Source organism: Rhea pennata, chromosome 6, assembly GCF_028389875.1.
Source record: "Rhea pennata isolate bPtePen1 chromosome 6, bPtePen1.pri, whole genome shotgun sequence".
NCBI classification, from domain to species: Eukaryota; Metazoa; Chordata; class Aves; order Rheiformes; family Rheidae; genus Rhea; species Rhea pennata.
Genome location: NC_084668.1, coordinates 10,733,423 through 10,754,812, shown reverse-complemented (window position 1 = coordinate 10,754,812; position 21,390 = coordinate 10,733,423). Strand labels below are relative to the sequence as shown.

The 21,390-nt window shown below is 40.1% G+C and overlaps 1 protein-coding gene across 1 annotated transcript; it reads right to left on the bottom strand.

Moving 5' to 3' along the window:
- Positions 1–51: 51 nt before the first annotated feature.
- On the bottom strand, positions 52–20,979 carry LMLN (leishmanolysin like peptidase; the record flags this gene model as incomplete). The annotated part of the gene is made up of 17 exons (XM_062578171.1): positions 52–4,229; positions 8,201–8,411; positions 9,110–9,240; positions 10,253–10,412; positions 11,105–11,237; positions 12,032–12,142; positions 12,773–12,849; positions 14,584–14,691; positions 15,865–15,982; positions 16,895–16,989; positions 17,183–17,288; positions 18,100–18,278; positions 19,197–19,314; positions 19,821–19,903; positions 20,585–20,615; positions 20,702–20,799; positions 20,914–20,979. Coding segments are annotated over 17 exons (1,926 nt in total), but the record flags the coding sequence as incomplete, so codon positions are not given.
- Between the last annotated feature and the right edge of the window lie 411 nt (positions 20,980–21,390).

Genomic DNA, 21,390 nt, shown 5'->3' with positions numbered 1-21,390 from the left:
GTGGTTATTCTTCTACTTAACATCAGTTCTCAAAGAAGAGAGCAACAAGAGTCAGTTTTCTACAGATACTTTATTGATGAACAGAACTATTTCTTCTTCTGGATGACAAACTTTTACACAGTAAAATAAGGAAATTTTACTCCATAAATAACAAAAAATTAGCCCTTTTATCTCAATTTCTGTTAAAATCCATGTAAAATAGTTTGTTCTCTATTTACATTTCATATCAAAATAGGAAACATGTTCAAGGTCAGCCAGTTCTCTCAAAACTGTGTTTTTATCTCCAGGGTAGGTTTTACATTAAAAAGGCAACATTTGCACTTTGGAAGTCTGATACTGTAAGATCGCGCCATTTAATATACACTTACACACTGCAGACCCCCCATCCTGAAGAGCAATACATACAAGCATGTTCACCCCTTCAACCAAGCAAAACCCAGCAGCTAAATTTTGCAAGGGAAAGACCTTGAACTGCTCAGCCAAAAGTCCTTGGTAGGAAGCGTGAGGAAGAAAACACGTCCGCCGCCCTCTCTACTGGATTACACTCAGCCAGAGAGATCTGCAGGACAGGAAGATTTTAAAACTGTCCCTTTCAAGTAAGGGATTGTTGCTAGCTCTGTTTTCAAATTATATCAGTCTTCCTAGTTTTTTAGTGTTGTTTTACAACAACAAGAATGAGCTACGTTGTACCTACAGTCAAACGACAGGAGTCAAAATTCTCTTTTGGTAAGTTAACCTGTATCTACACTAGTCTCCCAAAACCTTGACCCATTGCAAGAGGAATGATCTGCCTGCTTCTCTTTGTAATTTTATTCACTGCATACGAAGTACCAGCCAAAAGCTAGCCCTCCTCCTCCTAAATCTGTGAAACAGCACTAGAAAAATGTGCTCCTAAAATATGACTCGCCTCAGATTCAAATTAGAGTGTTATAGATTTGAACAACTCGGTTGGGGGAAAAAAAAAAAAAAGACTGCAAGACCAATCGACCTCCATAAGCAAACGTGGAACGCTTTCACAAAATTTAAACTGCGAATTTTATACACTCAAAATATTTTGGCTACAAACTAGTTCATTTATCTTTAGGACAGCAAAACATGGAAACGATGTCATCCAGTTTGGTGAACACACAGACTTATTTGGGCCATATTCGAAAGTCACAATATATTCACAAAACCTAAAGTAGCTGCCTGCAAACCTTGTATTTATTTAAAACAAACACCGACTTCTGCTGGGAAATACTATACTTAAGGCTACCTAAGTGATTGTTTTAAGCTACAATTTTTAGCTTTATGCTTCACACTCAAAAATGGCTTATGCTTCCTACTAAATTGATTTTGTTCTTAAAAACCTGAGACGTATTTTATTGAAGTCATCTTAAGACTCAGAAGTTAACAACAAGCTCAAAGCTTAACTCAAAGACAAACAGACCTGAGGTAGTCAGTTTTCCTTAAACTCTTCTTCGGGGAGTCACTAACCCATTCGCACTTTGAAGCGAAGCGGACGCGTTTCGCGGCGGTTCCAGGAAAAGCTGCAGCCACCGAGCGGCTAGCAGAAGACACCAGGTTTGAGCCTGCCCGCTGAAGCGCCTTCCCTCCCCGACTCCCAGAAGCCGCCCCCAATTCTGCAGTTCACAGCCAGTTTTTACAGGCTGCGTTTCAAAGAAATCACGACTGCAGTCTCAGATGATCAAGGCAGTTACCGTCTCACTAACGCAGCTGCTCGGCGGGTACTGGTGAACGTGCCCGGGAAAGCTCTGAGAAGCAGCCAGATTTTCCTCGTGGGTACAAGGCGCTACAGCCTCTTTCGTTAATCACGGTATACGAGTCAGGAGTAGGTAAGTGTTGACTTTTTAAGCCATCTTTCAGATTTCTGTTAATTCTCAGGAAGAGAAAATGAAAAAAGCCCTCCAGATAAACAACTGTGCGGGAGATAAAAATATTCACTTAAATATGACAAATCTCACATTTATACAGACAGGAGACTAGCACATCACATACCAAGCACAATAAATTAACACTAGTAAAAAAGGTTTTACAGATATAAAGTTAACCAGAAAGTTCAGACAGTGCAAATATTTCACAGTAAAAAAAAAAAAACAATGATTTCTTTCAAGTATAAAAAGCATCATTTTTGAGTGATACCATTTAAATTGTCTTATTGCACAACAGACGAAGATACAATATCTACCTCTGGGACCTAGGATGTATTCTCAAACCTTTCCGAGTTTTTCAAGGAATCATTTTATACCAGCTGCTGATTGTGCATATACTACAATGATCAGCGTTTGCTGACGAACGAGTGTTTCTGAACTCAAACTTGTACAGATTTAAAGCATTTAATCCCTAATTCATATTGCTTCTCAGAAACCCTTACTTAAGGCTAACCTAGGCCTCGTGTAACCCAAAGCAGAGCGCGCATAACCTGCGGTAAGAAGGGGAACTCGCCCAGCGCAACGTAATCTCTCGGCTGTGGCGCCTTCAGCCAGGTAAAGGTTGGAGTTCACTCACCTCAGTAGTGTCACAAGAGTCTCTCTACAAAAACAAACTAGCAGGTACAAAGAATTTCTTCACTGTCCTTAAATAATAGAACTGTCGCTGTAGTTGTAAGTGCATTTAACTGTTTAATTGTAGCCAAAGAAGTTTTATTCCCTGCCCTTCCTTCTGCCTACCTTTCATTTTAGAACGGGATCGAATCACCTACAACTCTAACGTCGTAGCACAGTTAGAGAGGACAGAAACGTCATCTTTATTCCTCTCTTTGCATTTTCTAGCACGCTGGGCACATCTGCTCAAGACTGACACTTCTCCAAGAGTGAAAGCTACTCCAGCTGGGCAATGGAGCGCACCTCTTAAGGGCTTATCTCACCCTGAACAGGTTTGTTTGTCATGCTTTGTGCCTGGTCAGAAAAAAAGGAAATCGTCTTTACAAGTGTCCTAAAGAGCATCTGTCCTTAAGGAGACAGATTTTCCTCGTTTCTTTAATTTAGTATATTTTGCACATTAAGCAATGAATTTTGTAGCAAGATGTACCCTTGTGTGGTTCAAAACATCTAATTATTCTCCACCGTACTATAAATCCTCAGATAATCCATATCATTTGGATTATTGACTGTATGTCCAAGACAGGAGAAATGAGAGACAGATTACTATGTCTTGTTTATACATTCATTCTAGTTTTAGCCTAAAAAAATAAATAAATAAAACAAAAAACAAAATCTGTAAGACTATAGTAGCCATCACATTTGCCCCCTCAACAGAAAGTAAAAATAGATGTATTTATGGTCACCCTATTTGAAAAAAAAAAAAAAAAGGAAAAAAAAAACTATACCAATCTTGCAGACTGTGCATCAGGATTGAAATGCATTTGCCTAGCAAATACTCTGAGAATAGTCAAATATTTCATGTACTGAATTTCACAGTAGTACTTGCACATACTAAATAAAAATGGGATTTGGTTATCAGTACAAAATTCAACTTTGTGGATGTATTAAGGTTTAACTGAACCCCAAGAATTAGACATTTTCCACATAATATTAAGATTTCTGAGAAGCTTAAAAGCTGCAGAATCTAACTGCAGATACAATTCTTAACAACTAGCCTACTATCCCATTACATTATTTTTTTTCACCATGAAGTCTAAAAATTGATAAAAACAAAAAAAAAACTCCACACCTATTTAGGCCTGGGTTATTAGTAGTGATCACAACTGATTTTCGCATGGCTTTTCACAAAACCACTGAGGTATATTTCCAGTTTGAGGATGCTTTGCTACCAGTCACACAGAGGACATTAAAAAAAACAGAAAGGTTCTCATTTCAAACTTTGACCAAGCTGTCAGGAAATCTAACATGGTCAACTTAGTGGATCTTATTACCGCACCAAAATGAAAGGTTGTAAATCAGGAAAATACTGGCACTTATTGAGATGACAATGTAAGTTCTCCTCCTCTCAAACTCTTGCTGCTGTTGTCGATACCTCCTTGGCAACTATCAGCACTGCTACTTGCCAGGAGAGAAGAGGTTCAGCAGAATACAGCTGCCAGTAAAGACAAAAACCCCTCTCAGTGCTCCACGATAAGAAGAGCAGCACGATGGTATCACCCTCTTGGAACGCCTTCCTTCCTCGTGCTTAGCTCCACACGCAGAGAAAAAATCCTGTTAGCAGGGGAATCAAGTTAGCCATCAATAACCAGAGGGTAACAACCAGACTGGATGAGCAGGAGCATAAATCTAAACAAAAGACAAAAACATAAAACATATGGGTAATAAATTTTTCAGGTAGAAGCAACATAAAACATACAGGTAATAAATTTTTCAGGTAGAGGCAAGAAAGAAGAGTAAATAGAGCACTAAAAAAAAATAAAACAAAGTGTGAGGAAAAACGTGCTTGTAATCTGCATCCATTCATTTTAGCTTTCAAGGCTAGGAATTCAACACAACCAAACATGATTATTCCTTTACCATATTATAACAACTTTCTATGCTCCTTCAGTGAAGGGCGTTTAAGAGAACAAATGATAAAACGTATCACTACTGCAAGAAGAAAGTGGGAAGTTCACTATGGCACAACTGGGCAGAACTGCATTTCAAAATCAATTTCTTGAAAGATTTTTCTGAATCCTTTTGAGCCATGCAGCTGTAAATCACGTAACACCACAATTCATAGAACATGAAGACAAGCACAGCTAACAGAGGCAGCAGCTTGTGCAGGAAGGCACAAAAAGGCGCCTTCGTTCCCAATCTTGGGAGGGCCGCTTCCTCAGACATGGTCGTGACACGCCACAAAGCGTATCTGCCTGTAGCTGTTGGAGCTGCTGCATCAGCTACGTCAGAAACTCTGACCCAGACAGACCCTCTGACAGAAGATGCAGCTCTACAGGCGTCAGGCTGCAGGGAGTGCTTGGGGCCTCTCTAGAAGGCCTAGACAGCCTTTGCAGTCAGCTCTCCTGTAAAAGGCGTGCTGTTGTTGATGAGCTGTGTTGTCAGGTAAAGGAGTTATGGGAGGACATCAGTAGGCTGCGTAGCATCTGTGAAAATGAGCAGGAGATAGACAGGGCACTCCCGGAGACCACACGGCTCCAGGAGTCCCAATCCCCCACAGCACAGGAGCTGCTGGAGGGCTCTCTGCGAAGTGAAGTGGTACATCACAACACTGTAGAAGGTAGCTGGAAACTGGTCACTTCTCATGGGAGGAGAAAGCCCCTTACTCCCCAAAAACTTGCAATTGAAGAACAGGTTTAGTGCCCTCCAAGCCGAGCAGGAGCTGGGCATGGCTTCAAGGGAAGCAGCTGGATCGACAGACCCTGTGCCTTGCAGGAATCCCCGGAAGAAGCGACAAGAGGTTGTTGTGGGTGACTCCATGCTGCAAGGGATGGAGGCACATACCTGCTGACCTGAACTCTTGCCTAGAGAGGTTTGCTGCCTGCCAGAGGCTCAAATACAAGATGTCATCAGAAATACTGCCAAGGCTTGTCCACACTATTACCCTCTGCTGCTCTTCCATGTGGGTACTAACAATACCAAGGGCAGACTGGAAACGACCAGTTAACAACCGACTGCGCTGCTGGTGTTGGCAACAGGGTTTTGGTTTCTGTGATCATAGGACCCTGTTTGAAGACTGGCAACTGATGGGGAGAGATAGGATCCACCTCACTAAGTGGGGAACACGTGTCTTTGCCAACAGACTGGCCAGCCTGCTAAAGAGGGCTTTCAACTATGAAGGCTAGGGCAAGGGGAGGGTTTTAGATACAGGGCAGTCAGCAAAAACACAGCTCAAGTCAGGAGGCCTCTAGTGAGCACGTGCAGCTGGGGAAGTGCATGTGATCTATGGCTACGGGGGATCACCCTGCACCCCTCCTGGGAAACCCACACGCATGACTACCTCTCTGAAATGCCTGTACAGCAATGCACACAGCATGGGGAATGAACAGGAGGAACCGCACTGTGTGCGGTCACAGTGCCACAACCTCACTGCAATCACAGAGACATGGTGGGATCCTCCTACATAAGCTCAGGAAGGGTGGGTTAGACAAGTAGACAGTGAGGTGGATTGAGAACTGGCTGAAAGGCAGAGCTCAGAGGATCAGCGGCGTGGAGCCCAGTTGGAGGCCTGTGGCTAGCGGCATCCCCCAGGGTTCAGTACTAGGTCCCATCCTGTTCATCTTCTTCATCAGTGACCTGGATGAGGGGGACAGAGTGCCTCCTCAGCAAGTTTGCTGATGACACCAAGCTGGGAGGAGTGGCTGACACACCAGAGGGCTGTGCTGCCATTCAGAGAGACCTGGACAGGGTGCAGAGCTGGGCAGAGAGGAACCTCATGAGGTTCAACAAGGGCAAGTGCAGAGTCCTGCACCTAAGGAGGAAAAACCCTAGGCACCAGTACAAGCTAGGGGCTGACCTTGTGGAGAGCAGCTCTGCAGAGAAGGACCTGGGAGTGCTGGTGGATGACAGACTGACCATGAGCCAGCAATGGGCCCTTGTGGCCAAGAAGGCCAATGGTCTACTGGGGTGCATTAGGAAGAGTGTTGCCAGCAGGTCGAGGGAGGTGATCCTTCTCCTCTACTCAGCCCTGGGGAGGCCTCATCTCGAGTACTGCGTCCAGTTCTGGGCTCCCCAGGACAAGAGAGACATGGAGCTACTGGAGAGAGTCCAGTGTAGGGCTACAAAGATGATCAGAGGGCTGGAGCATCTGCCCTGTGAGGAACGTCTGTGAGAGCTGGGCCTCTTCAGCCTGGGGAAGAGAAGACTGAGGGGGGGATTTTATCAATGTGTACAAGTACCTGAAGGGAGGGTGTCAAGAGGATGGGACCGAACTCTTTGCAGTGGTGCTAAGTAATAGGATAAGAGGCAACAGAAACCGAAACACAGGAAGTTCCATCTGAATATGAGGAAAAATTTCTTTCCTGGAAAGTGACAGAGCACTGGCACAGGTTGCCCAGAGAGGCTGGAGTCTCCTTCTCTGGAGATCTTCAAAGTCCACCTGGATGCAACCCTTTCTAATATGCTCTAGGTGACCTTGCTTGAGCAGGGGGGTTGGAGTAGATGATCTCCAGAGGCCTCTTCCAACCTCAACCATTCTGTGATTCTATGAATAGGGAGGGAGAAAAAAGAGCAGGAAAACTACCAACACATGAAACACAGTTTGCCCCTACAGCAGGTAACTAGAAAGCTTAAAAAACAAAGAAACAACAACAACAAAAAAACCTTAACACACATAGACACAAGTGTAAACCTGTTTGGATAAAGATGTATGGAAAACAAAAAATCAAAAAAAAAAATCCCATGCTAAGTATGAATTCAAACAGATCCTGGAATTCAGGTTGACATCTCCTAGTTTTTATAGTTTTTTCATGCTAAGAACTGATCTATTGGAGTGATTTCACCAACCATTGAAATACTGCCATTTCTGAAACAAAAACAAAACTACATGAAATGTTATACAAAAACCTAAGTACATGAAGTTGAAAAAGAATCATAGACGAAGGTAAACTAACCAGGCTTATTTTCTCTACAAAACTGCAGTAGAGACAGTACATCCAACATGTAAAGAATTCTTTACAGGCTTAAAAAAAAAAAAAAAAAAAAAAAACACCCTACTACAGTGAAATACTGTAAGGACTGTCATTTTAGGAAGTGATCTGTCATGATAAAACAATAACCAGTAGTCAGTGAATTAAGCTCCCCTCTGCACATCTATAAAGCAAGCTGACACTTAACACTCGTGTTCTGGATTACTGCATTAATATTGTCAATGGGAAATTATAAAAGCAAGCACTCATTTTCCATTAACATGATGCTTCTGGATGTTACAAAAGGGATACAGCCTTCAAAACAGAGATCCAATTTGCTGGCAAGTTTATAGGCTAAAGTTAGGTCTCCAGGATGATTACTAAAGAAAATACGTCAGAAAACAGTTTTACTTTAGACGTGCTTGTCATAAATAAACCACTCGCTTAATCCCAGAAACAAAAGCATGACTGCACAGGAAAGAAAAAAGGCACATTCAGCCACGCTCATTTAACTCCTGCTTCTTAAGGACCTTGAAATAGCAAGGCCACAGCTCTCCTTTCCTGTTCCCTTCACAGTCAAAGCTGTCTCATCATTCTGGGAGATTTATAACATGATGCATAAACAAACAAATAGCAATTAACATATATTCTCCTCTCCAAAGTTTCACTTCAGCAAATCACAAAGCGACCTACCAATTGGTGCAACTCTTGTTAAGTTGGAAGCTGGAGGATCCCGCTCAGGGGGACAGGAATCACAGAAGTCCCAGCAGGCTGGACAGATCAGATTCCCAACGTGTACCCAGCCATTCATCTGAATGCTAACACTCAGCACTTGACCTGAGCGGCTGCACAAGTACGCAGTGTCCTTGACCCAAACGTATAGCCCTTGTGGAGAACAAGAAACCTTAAAATAGAAAAACAAGATCAGGTCTGTGCTGAGACTTATCACAGATACATTATACAGTGTCAGGTTCTTTCAACTAGTAAATATTATATTTAGTAAACAGCCTGCATACAGCACAGATTAACTGGAAGAAGTTAAAGAACTCAGTTTAACTATTTGTTTCAAGGATGCTTAAAGCATGGACTGTGCTTTTTCATGCAATTATGATGATAACTAGCTGAGAATTAATAAAATATTTCTGCTAATGACTATGTACATCTTTTAGAGTTGTGCCATCTACAGAGTGATACCTCTAAGCAAGGTTACCCAGAGGAAGGGGATAATGAGAAATGCTGTATGTACAGTGCTTTCTCCATAGGAAAGAAAAAAAAGCACGATTAAACAGCGTGATTAATGTTCACGTTCAACAGCAAGAGATTCCAGTACAAGTATTCCCATTTAGCTGCAAAGAAAGTATCACAGGTAATAGACATAGTAAGTAATACACAAATCCTTTCAGTGGCCATGTGCTTAATTTGATGCATGATCTAAATTACAGGCTTATGGTTGGAAGATACTTATTTTCAAGGTATGTCATATAGTCTAGCAATTTAAGATAACATAAAGTGTCCAAATAAAGTTCTAATAGTCATAGTCTATATTTTAAGCCAGACTGCTTTCCTTTTATGTTATTAAAAAAAGGAAAATAACATACTTACTTGATAACATCCACTACCCCAGTCAGGGTAACTAAGTTTCCTCCTGCACTGTTCCATGACAAAAGCTGATTTCTGAATAAGACATACAGAGTTTGGTCCATATTTCTCTGCACCATAGTTTTTGGTAGGATCTAAGGTAGAAAGAATATGCTGAATTGCAATTTAATAAGTGAACAGAAAGTCTACATTAGTGTATCGTAATTAGCAAATGCTTTCACAGACATTTCAGGCTTACTTCTGGGACCCTTCGGACAGTTCATTAGATCTATGTACCTTGTGAACATTGCTCTATCTAAGAATTATACTGTAGGGAATATAAAGTCAAAAGGAAAAAAAAATCATTGGGGGAGGGGGTGGAAGAGCCCACTATTCATCAGGACTGTGTGATTATACTTGCCCCCCGGGAATGCCAACCCAGACTGCTTTAAGGATTGTGTTGTTCTTGCAAGGTGTTTTTAGTGGATATTAGAAAAAACAAACAACCCCCCCAAAACTACAGTTAATATCCTACAGCATTCTAGAATTCTAGAGTATTGAAAGTTAATGCGCTGTCCTGGGAGACATGCTTATGGCTCTGGCAATTCTGCAAGCTCCTTGCCTTGAGCAAAAATCTACAAAGTTGGAAACAAAGTATTTAGAGATTAAAAAAAAAAAAAAAAAAAAAAAAGCAACCAACTGCTTCCCCCCTCCAAGTCATATAAAGTAACCAACAACTTTTGCCTTGTATTGCCAGGTCAATTTGGATTAATCTCTGTTTAGTTCTTAAGTTATTCTTGTATTCTGATTCCTGTTACACATTTGACACAAGATAGTTGTGCTGTGCATCTCTTCCCAGTAGAGCCTTTGCACAGCTGGCAGTTTAAAACTAATTTCACATCCAGTTAGTTGAGTATATAGCAGGATAATCAAAAAAGATTCAGTTCAGTCTACCTGGTTTTGTACAATAAGAAGAATGGAAGCTAAAAGACAGTGTAGAAACCGAGAAGTGAAGAAAAGTGATCAAGTCAACCACACAAGAACAAATAACAAACAGCATAGAGAAATTGTTTTCTGAACCTCCCACTTAAATGCAATTGCTGGTGACAAGCAATAGATTAACAAAGGTTGTCTCTTAAATACCATACTGAAGTTCTGAAAACTGACCTGGTTGGTTTTCCAGTATTCTACAGTCTGAGCTGCGTTGAAATTCACCACTTAAATGCCAACTAAATTCTTGACTAAAGGGACAATAATCAGCAATTTCTACTGAGCCACCATAATAAGGCAAGTCTTCTGCTGGCACTCCATTTAGATTGTCAAAATACTACAAAAAAAAAAAAAAAAAAACAGTAAGTGAAGCAATTTCTGTAAAGACAGCTGTCATGTGGTATCTATATAGAGCTGTACACCTCTACACTATATTTTTTTTTCCAAAACCAAACATTACAGCAGTAGCAATATCATTGGTAACTACTAAAGAATGCTATTAACAGCAATTTATAAGTATCTGTGAATCAAATGAGCTCAAAGTATTTAAGAAATTGTGCACAGAGATTCATATTTGCATGTATCACCTATCCTCACCACATAAATAGTCATCTCTTGAGATTAAACAGAACAAGTTTCTTACTACACAGCAACACAAGGCAGCAGATAAGGTAAAGAGATACGTCAAACAAAACATTTCAGGGAGACTTCCATAAAAAAAAAAAAAAAGAAAAAAGAAAGAAAGAAAGAAAGAAAGAAAGAAAGAAAGAAAATCAGCTGCTTCCTCTGGAATTTGGTCAAAGAGCCAAGGAACATCTTTATTGTTTCATGAAGATCATGTATTTCAGCCTCCAGACTTTTTGCAACAAATTAAGTGCTTTTCTTTCAAACAAAGATTTTTCACAGTATCTATTCTCATCTACCAGTTCAGAAGAAAAAAAAAAACAAACACATCCAAATATAATTATGTGGCTGCAAGAAATGATAATGCAAATACTTAGTTATTTGGTAAAGTAAGATCCACTATACCTGATATTCCTGAGGTAACTGCTTTGGAAACTTCTGTAAGTTGCACACTGCTACTGCTCTTTGGTCTTGTCTGCAGGTTAACTGCAAAGGATTACTCCTCAAAGTGTCACAGTATGGACTGATTAATTGCCTCCTTCATAAAACAAACAAGTAAAGTCACATTAGATTATATTAACTGCTTTTCGTAATTTAATTATACAGTTTGTCAAGACTGACTAAATGTGGGGAAGAAGGGAAGCAGAGAAACTCAAAAGCATTACTTTATTGCCTAGAAGTTAATTAACATTATTTGCCTGGTTATAAACACTCTGATTTAAAAGGATACCAAGTCAGCAAACAAAAAACTAAATGTGTAAGTATATTGTGGGGTTTTTTAATGATATTGTTTCACAAATTTTAGAAAAAAATAAAAATTCTACAAACACAAGACATGCCCACTCTGTAGCAATGCCCTACAAGCTTATGAATAGCATAAAAAAAAGGGGGGGGGTTTTATTTTGAAGATGGGTATCATCTACTTCTGTTGCTTTAAGTACAATCCAGTAGTGCAACATGCTATGGCTGCACTTCTAATTAGAAGGGACAAAATAAGAAAGCCACATTTTTAAAATAGAGTCCCTCACCTCCTCCCTAAGCATAGCTACCAGAGTAAATAAATCTAACGTGCCAAGATGTTTGTGTTTGTAGTTATTGGGTGGAACGCTTCTATTTTTAACGCATTTAGCGTGCTTGCTTCTTGCCTGTATTCTAACGGTATTTTTGACAGCATTCCGTGTTAACCTGCATCTACCTTGATGTTTTTTTTACTGAATTGTATTTGAGAAAGACAAATATAAACAAGCAGCAGAATTTCCTTTTTCTTTTCTTTTCTTTTTCTTTTTTCTTTTTTTTTTTTTTTTTTTTTTTTTAAGAAACACTATTTCTTACTTTTGTCTCTTTTGGTCAATCCAAAACTTGCAGCTCTTCATCACAAAGTCACAGCCTTTGTTACGTCCCCAGTCTAATTTCTCCGCCATGCTGTAATTTGCTTTATACCAGCTGCAAAGGTATTTTGAAATGAAAAGACAGTTACTTAAAAGTAGGTGTTCTAATTAATAAGATAGCAGTTCAAATAGCTTCATGCTATGCTCTAAGGTTGAAGAAACAGGGCAGTTGTACCCTTTTCTGTCCAGAACTAATTATAATTTCAAGTAACAATGAAGAAAAGCTAGAATAAAATTTTATTGCTCATCTGTTCAGTAGCAATGCATTTGAAAATAAGTAGAGCATAGAAAAATGTATCTTTCCCTAATGGGCTTATATATATACAGTAATTCTGTACTCAGGAAATCTTACTAAGTTTCCTCCATGAATGCTTTCTATCTGTAAAAAGAGCTGAATAATTAGTCAATGTGTGTCACATGGAAGTGAGAGAAGATTTGTAGTAAGAAAAAAAGTAAACATAGACTAAAAACAGCAGTAGTGCAATGCATGTTCTTTATGGATAGATTAAGCATGGAGAGCTTTTGAAATATGTGAAATAAACAAACATACTTATTATAATTTCTTGTTCAATGTAATACTAATTATACTAATTATTACTGTGTTGCAGGTACATCAGTTCCAAACATCAAGTACAATGAAAAACAAAAACACACTAGAAACAGTATTCTTTTTCTTAGCTCTTACCCAGTGTCTTCCATTAATGCTAAGGTGATCCTGGATAAGACTCTATTCTGCGTATGGGATCCAGTCATTGCTTCATTCTGAAAGTTACCAATTATTATTAGTAAGGTCCTGAAAAATGATTAACATTATTGTAAGAAAATGCTTATTCTGAAAAAGCATTTTATTTTAGAGCTATACATTCAGATGGCATGGAATAAGTTCCGGTCTCTTATTACAGATGATCAAATCCCAACATCTTTCATAAAGGGATCAAAACTGCAATTCCCTTCCTCATCACATGCTTACAAACCTTCAGTATTCCAACTATCAAGAAGCCTTATTCCAAATTCCAGCTTAACTTTATTTATGACCAATTGTTATCCTTTTTAAATTCAGGGTAAAATAACTCTTCCTTCCCCTGGCATATTTGTCAATAGCAACCATATATCCTTTCAGCCTTTTTTTGGGCAGGCTGAAAGTCAAGCTCATTTAGCTCCCTCTTGTAAGGCTGATTGCTAATGTTCCTAGCATTTCTAGTAGTCCATTTCAGGAAAGAGATGCACAGAATATGAATAAAGGAACACAGCACTCTAAAGGAAGCTTCGTTAGTGTGACTAGTATTTTCCATCCCTATTAAAAATAAGCATCCTTGAACAGCAACTCTGGACATCTGGGCGTTTCCCAGTCATCTTGAAAAATCAACAATTGTTAAAACTGTACCTTTTTCCTGCTCAGTCATTTCCGCTTGATGAGCTTCAGGCTTAACAGGAAAGGCATTCACTCTTAATTATTACCCTCTCAATTACACAACCCTAGGATTTCAATTACTGAATTTTGTCTATTATTTCTTCAAACCATGTAGTCTTCCAGCCTTCCCTCTGCACTACCATGGTGAGGAGGAGTTATCATCAACAGACTTCACTAGCAAATTTGGTGCTAACACAGAAATATTTACTCACAGTTGATCCAAGACCAAACCCAAATTCTATAGGTAACTTTTCAGATAAAAGCTTTCTCTAGAAAGATGAAAAGGAGACTAGTAACAATCTCCCTTCAGCTAATCCTTTTCAGTTCTTAAAATCATTTTCAGCCTAATGGTAGTTGGCTTTGAACTGCTGTCCCACACCACTGTTTAATAACAATTAGGAAAAAAACAACAGTTTTGGTCAAGGAATATGTATTTTTCCAGTTCACTGTCATGAAAAGTTCTGGCCTGAAGCATTTCCTTTACCTCACTCTATACAACAATAATTAGAAAGCATACCTATACCAAAAATATGATGGAACTATGATTTATATGATAAGAAACAAAGCTATAGGTACAAATAAACTTCAATATCAGGAGGTAAATTACTGATTTCTTGATCAGATGAGGTTCTGTAGTGGCACTGGCAAAACCTAGTCTGGAAGAGGGCACATAACAGAGATGAAGTCAAGGTAATGAATAGTCAGAGCATTCCAAGATTCAGTGTGTAAGAGAAGATGACAAATTTGAATCGACCCAAAAGAATACCCCCTTTCTGCTGAAAGGAGGGCACACCTTGTCAAAAGAGCAAATGGCAGGAAAAAAAAACCTAAGAGACATCTAGCTTTTTAGTAGTCTACTTATCTCAAACTCATATTCTGAGAATTGGTAATGAGGTAAAATGGATTTATCTAGAAATTGGAGATTTAAGTATTAGTAAGTTGGTACTTTTTAAGACAAATTTCAATGAGGTTTGATACATCTCAGTTTAAGGCTCCTACACGTACCACTGTAAAACTAAAAAAGGGAGGTGTAGGAAATTCCACATTTCAATGTCCCCCTACACATTTCTCGTATTAGCACTAACCTCCAACAGTCTCTTCTCCCAGTGATTGAGCTCAGTACCCATACCACCTTGATTTTCAAGCTCCATTCCCTCCAGGATTGGACAATTGAAGTGTTTCCGAGCTTCTTCCTACACAGGGACATTTCAATACAGCTCTCAAAATACTGAGACACTCACATAACCCTTTAAGAAGGGAAGTGTATATCTTTTAAAAGTATTTCAGTGTTTCAACTGCTTTATTTTCTTCTGAATGAAAAACACTTCTCTTACTGACATGTCTACTAAGCCAGAAAATCCCACAAGTCTGACAATCTGTCCACTTAGCTCTGAAACAAAACAGCAAGAGAATTACCGGGAAAAAAAATGCACACACTAAACAGTGTATGAACACAACACTGCTTCTGTGGAACATTTCTGAGACAAACACTTTTCTGCTAGGAAGTAGTATGCGTAAACTACAGTTTGCATAAGAAAACGTTTTCTGCAAAATACTTGAAAAGCTTAAGATGCATCACAAAATTGCTGTAGTCTTATGGCCAGGAGCCCAAAGTCTGCCCGGCAGGCACTACACAAGAACACCCTTAACACTCTGAACTGCTTGATCAGCATGACCAATATTTCAAAAAACACAGATAATAAAACAAAGTTTGCTCTATATATGGTGTCAGATTTAAAACAAAAAGAATTATTTGTCACTAGATTTGACTAGCGTTATAAATCATTTCCAGTCCCAACTTACTACACTTAAAGATAGATTTCTGTACTAAAAAAGTCAGAGGTGTGGGAGGAAAGAGACATTTCCAAGAATATTGAGAAATTTCTTTATAGACGTAACAAAATGTTAACTGCATTATTTTGTAATGGACAAAGTCATAGGAAGATAAAAATAATGTTTTTAAATGAGAAAAGAAAAAAAATAGGATGAACGTTTGACCAGAAGATTACTGACAACACTATCTGTTAAGGCAATAGGAGCACTAGGTGCCCAATTAAAGACTGGGCATTAAAGAGATTAAAGAATCTACTCATTAATATCAACTCTGTTTAATCTCTTACAGTTTGCTTCCCAATCCTATCATTGTTTCTTATTACGTCTATTTATTTCATAATGTCCCTCAACCACTTTCTGCCTTCAGATACTCCTCCCAACTAATCATAGTATCTTAATCACACAGTCTTTGGGCCATACTTTAAGAAAAAGGTATTCAGTGTTAGGTTACTACTTCTTAAAGAAATATCCATGACTTAAGAACACAATGGTAATCTCAGCATACAAAGTGTAAAAATTTAATCCATACTTACAACTACACGAGGCGTTATCAGAAGATACACAGGATGGCGCAGCATTTTGCCACCACGTATATCCCATAGCCTCACAGCTTTAAGAACCACCTTATTGCTCCACTCATACAAACCTAGACTGTAAGAAGAATGTTTTAGTCACAGATATTTCCTACAAACATAGGCTAAATGTGCAAAGATTTATCTCTATAATCAAACTGAATCAATCTTAATCTTTCTATTTCTCCTTCCTCATGAAGCCTAAGTTTATCAGGCAACACTTCTCTTTTGTAAGAGATGCATTTCCTATATTCTCAGCTCTGATTTAACATATCAAACTAAGTAAAACTACTACAAAAAAGTGCCTGTAGGCTGAAGACTTAGAGGTTTATTTTTATTCCTTCATTACAGTACTTCTTTCTAATAATTGTAGCAAAGTTCCTCTTAGAAAAAATAACCTGAACAAAACAACAAAAACCTCTCTATCCTTCCATCTCCAAAAAGCCTAAAGGAACATTTCTACAACCTTGCAAGAGTATCAACTAAACGAAAAAAGCCCCAAACCAACAAACCAAAAACCCCCAACCCTGCAATTTGTTCACATAATAACAAGTCAGAAAAACCACGCAGCAGACTAGACATTCTCATTTCTCCATAGATATATAGACCTTCAATGATATTTATGTCTTAAATAAAATCAAGTACGCTGACAGAAAATACAAATCTTAATTTAGTAAGCTGTTTGGGAACTACTGAAATTTGAGCATGACTAGTTCTAATGTTTAATATTAATCCTCCTAATAAATAAAAACCTTGCTTAATTTTTGTATGTGTATTATAAGTGCTTAACACCAATGCAATGAAAGACTAAAAAAAAATGAAAACAATGAAAACAACATTGAACTTAAAGGCAGAGCATTCCAATAAAGGAATCAGGTGGATTTTCAGCAAGCTGACAGCAAGAATTTTTATAAAAAAGCAAGCTAAAAATATCCTTCAATAAAATGGGGAGAACTGAGAGGTCCAATAAGTAAAAACATAAATAAAATACCTCTCATTAAAAGGAGGAAGACCATCCATGGATCTTGCTGTTAAAGGTTTTCCATCATCATCACGATAAAATGCAAACAGTCCAGCAGAGAAACCCTTAAAGTTAAAAATCAAGCAAATAAAAAACCTGTGATAAGTTTTAAGTTGCACCTCAAGGCAATTAGCACATGAGCTGAAGGAGGTAAGCAAGAGTCTCCCCTCCACAACATTTCTCTGTTGCAATGAGCTGCTGGAACATAGGAAGTGAACACAAATTTCCACAAACGCATTTTATAACATCAAGCCTTACCAGTGCATGGATAATCTCATGTTTCACTGTAGACAACATGCCAACAAATTCCTGAGCTTGAGTTGAAATCATATTTGGACACAAGTTAGCGTACCCTGCTATTGGCCTGGAAGACAGTTAAATTATTTTTTTTTCAGTGAAATACTAGCCGGTTCAGATCATATTCACTTGTAGAAGCAGAAAGCAACACTTAACCCTTCTACTTGATTTAAAAGAAAATGGAGACAAAAGACTAATGTAGAAATAAGTCCTTCCAAACAATTTTCCTCCATCATTTATAAGTTGTTTAACAGTAGTTACTAGTTTACTGCTGAAATTTGGAAAAAAAAAACACAAAAACTCAGATATATGATTAACATACGTGTATTTATCTTTTTCTCTCTATAATATATATATATATATATATAATCTATGTATAATACATATATATAATATAATCTCCAATATTCCCTACGAAAGTTAGTGATAACAGTATAGGAGAGCTGAATTTTTGGTAGGACATCATACAGTTACAAGATGTCTGTTTCAATAACTGTAACTGAACTAGAAACATAAGCCATGAAGTAGGGCCCATTTCCATCCTTTAAATTGTGAAAATATGACATTTAATAGAAACAACATTTGACAAAGTTGTTTGACAAAGGCAAAAAACAGGGGAAGATTAGCCTTGACTTATATGCCACAGCTTTGCGAGTTCAGTATTTCTTGATTATTTGTTCTGTGGTTTTTCAAGAATATAGTGATTTACCTTTGTTCAAATATATTACATACTTAATAGACATCAAGGAAGAAATTCTTTTACTTCTTCATTTGTAAACCTTTTACTTTAGTATACTATACACAACACAGGCAAACAATTAAAGTCCAAATATAAACACCTAAAAACCTAATAAAAAAATTGTACACTGAATACTTGCCGGTCCATTTCAGCTTCCAGTTGGCAATAGGCTGCATATGCAATGATATTTTCATGGCCACATCTTTCAGTAGTGAGAGCACTAACATAAAGTACAAAGTCAGCATCTCGAATGCCTTCTTGGTCAGGCAAGCCAATGGGTCCACAGTGCCATTCATTCTCTTTGCACACCCTGCATTGCTTTGGCAATATTCACATGGAAGAATTAAAACACATTAGCTATGATAGTTGAATTCTGTCATACAAAATTTCTAGTTAGAAGTCTAGAATAAATCCCATCTTAAGACACCTGAAGATAAGAAAACTCTCTATGAACTCAGGAAACAAAGCAGGGCTAAAAAACAACTTTCAAATGATTAGCTATTCTGATATATTAGTTTACTGCCCCAAGGTGATCTAAAAATCAGAAGCTAGCAAGGTGGCAACTTGTGAGGGGAGGGGGAAAAAAAAAAAAAAAAAGGAGATTGTCAGGCCAGATACCCCAAAACTGGGGTACTTTCTTACCAATCTAAAAATTGTGGTTGCCAGAAATAGTATATACAAGTAACAAGTGCATTTTACATGTAATCTGATACATTTTTAATTCTTTAATTGAGATTTCAAGGGAAAAGAAAGTTAGAGATCTGATAGTCACATACTCTAGTTGAATCAAAAGTTTGTATCAGAAAAATAAGTTAGAAGCATTTCCTGTGGTGTGCTCCTGGTTCAGTGGATAATCTCTTTAGCAAAGTCTTCAAAATCAAAGTTTATGATTAGTACTATAAAAAAAACTGACTCATCAACCAAGGAGAATAATGAAGTAACAGGTCACAATTTGTACATAATATTTAGCAACAACAGTTTGGAATCTTGTAATCTCTGTACAGTTTGTTATACCACAAGCTTAAAGAACAGCAAACAGTCAAGTTTACTTGACTTTTGGTTCAGCAGCATAAACTAAAGAACCTCTCACTAAATCAAGTTTTCCTGGTCTGCCACTCAGACCTAGTAATCTCTCATGAATGAGGCATGAACAGTTAGCAAATTAACCTTTGCAGTTATTTCCACAAGCCCTACTTCTTCAAATGGGTTAAGAAACATTTAGATGGCTTAGCTTACCTGGAGGTGTTTCTCAGGAACTATAACCGGCCCACATCTTGTATGGTTTGCACAGGCTCCTCGGCAGTATCTGTGAGGGTCAGCTTTCTTCCTTAAATACTGGTTTGTTGCACACTGCCTTCAATCAAACGTGGAAAAGAGTCAATACCACTTCAGAATTAAAAATAAAATGTAAAATAGTTTTTACAGGACCCAATAACAGTGTACTACAGATATTAAGTACAGTATCATTATTAGTTTCACGGAAAGAAAAGTTAGTTATGCTGTACTGGGAGACACAGTGATTCCAACTGCTACAAGAATATCCACAGGTTCAAAGAGAGGTTAGGAACAGGTTGATAAACAGAGGTACATATAAAAGGAAAGAGGCAGGGCATATACCGTTTAAAATCTCCAATACAACCAATGTTGATGCTGACCACAGAGGGTGGCGAGGTTTGAGCATTCTCCCTAAACAGCATATCCTACTGCCAGTGTCTGAAAGTGAATACTGCGCCCAATGAACCATTGGTCTGATCTCAGAGGAAATTTCTTATGTTCTTATTCTACTCTTATCTTAATGTCTATGCAATACAAACTTTAGTATCAAATATAGGATGTGATTTTCAAGAAAAATTGACATACCTGCTTAGTAGTATAGTACCTGTAGATTTGCGTACTTGAAAAGTCTTTTCCAAATAAGAAATAGCTTGTGGAAAGAGTTTGCTCTAAACAGAACAAAAATAAGAGTCGCCTAGTACCAGCGCAGACGTAATTACAAGTTCACATAACTTGATAGTTACGTGATATTTTCTAGACCCTGTGGTATGGCAGAGTAGCAGAGATACAGACTTCCTAACTGCTTCTTAGGAAGTTCAGTTATTATTAACGCATGTAGGAAGTGTTTTGTCCCAACATTTCTGTATTTTGTTGGTAGAATGACAGAACAAGCAAGAAGCCGGTCATAATTTGAACGTGCAGCTTCAGAGATGGTGAACATTTCAGCCCTGAACTTGCTGGTCACTGGGAACCATCCATCACAAATTTCCCCGGAGCTCCCACCGCGTGATGGCCCGCAGCTCAGCTGGCTGGTTTTCTTCTACTCCTTACTGACACGAATATCTCGGGAAGAGCAGTAAGAGATACTTAAATTGTTCCCAACGGCACCAAAAAACTCTAAAAGCATGTTGCCCACTGCAACCTTTGAACGTTGGGTGAGGGCAGGCAGCTGTTACACAGCACTTGACCGAACCGTGTTTTGGGGCGAGGCGCAACCCCGCGCGAAGGCCCGGCTGCCCCGCCACAGAGACGAAACTGCTGGCGCGCCACGACTGACCGAGCAGGCAAAGCCTTGGCTTCATCCGCGTAACAGAATGCGCGCCCAGAAACGGGAAGTAAACGCAGCATACCTTTATGAGCTGTCTTTTCTCAGGTGGCAAACTGTATTTAGAAAGAAAAAGCGGTTTTAATCCAGAGGATTCGCACCGCGAGGTACGGCGGAGGCGGTCGTGCCACAGCGCACTCACCCCTCCACGCTCCCGTCGTACACGGTCCTGATCCGCAGCGGCTGCCCCACGCTCCTCCGCCAGGCGCGCCTCCCCCGGAGAGGCACCTGATGGACCACCTGCGGGAGAGGGCACAGACCGCGCCATGAGGCCCCGGCCCGGCCCCGGCGGCGGCGCGATGGCGCCGGGACCCCCGTCCGCCCCGCCCCGCCCCGCCCCGCCGGCGGCCGCACCTCGCCGGCGCGGGGCACGCGGTGGTGGCAGGAGGGCGCGGCGGCGGGCAGGAGGGCGGCGGCGCGGCCGCAGCACGGCGGCGGCGGCGGCAGCAGCAGCAGGAGCAGCGCGGCGGCGAGAACGCCGAGCGGCGGCCGCGGCGGGGCAGAGCGGCGCCCGCCGCCCGGCTCGGCAGCCATCTTGGGCTGCCCTGCCGCCGCGTCTCCATGGCGGCAGCGCGGCCGGCTGCAGCCGCCGCCAATAGGGAAGCGGGGAGCGCGGGCGGAGGCGGGGCGGGGGCGGCGGACGCTCCTGATTGGGTGCAGAGCGGCGGACAGCGGGGCCGAGGGTGGGGGCGGGCGGGAGCACGCGCGGGGCGCCAGGGGCGGGGCCTGCCGGCGACGTGGGCGGGGCGTGAGGTGCGGTGTGGGCGGGGCCTGTCGGGGGCGTGGGCGGGGCCTGTCGGGGCGTGGGCGGCGCACGCAGGACGGCGGCGC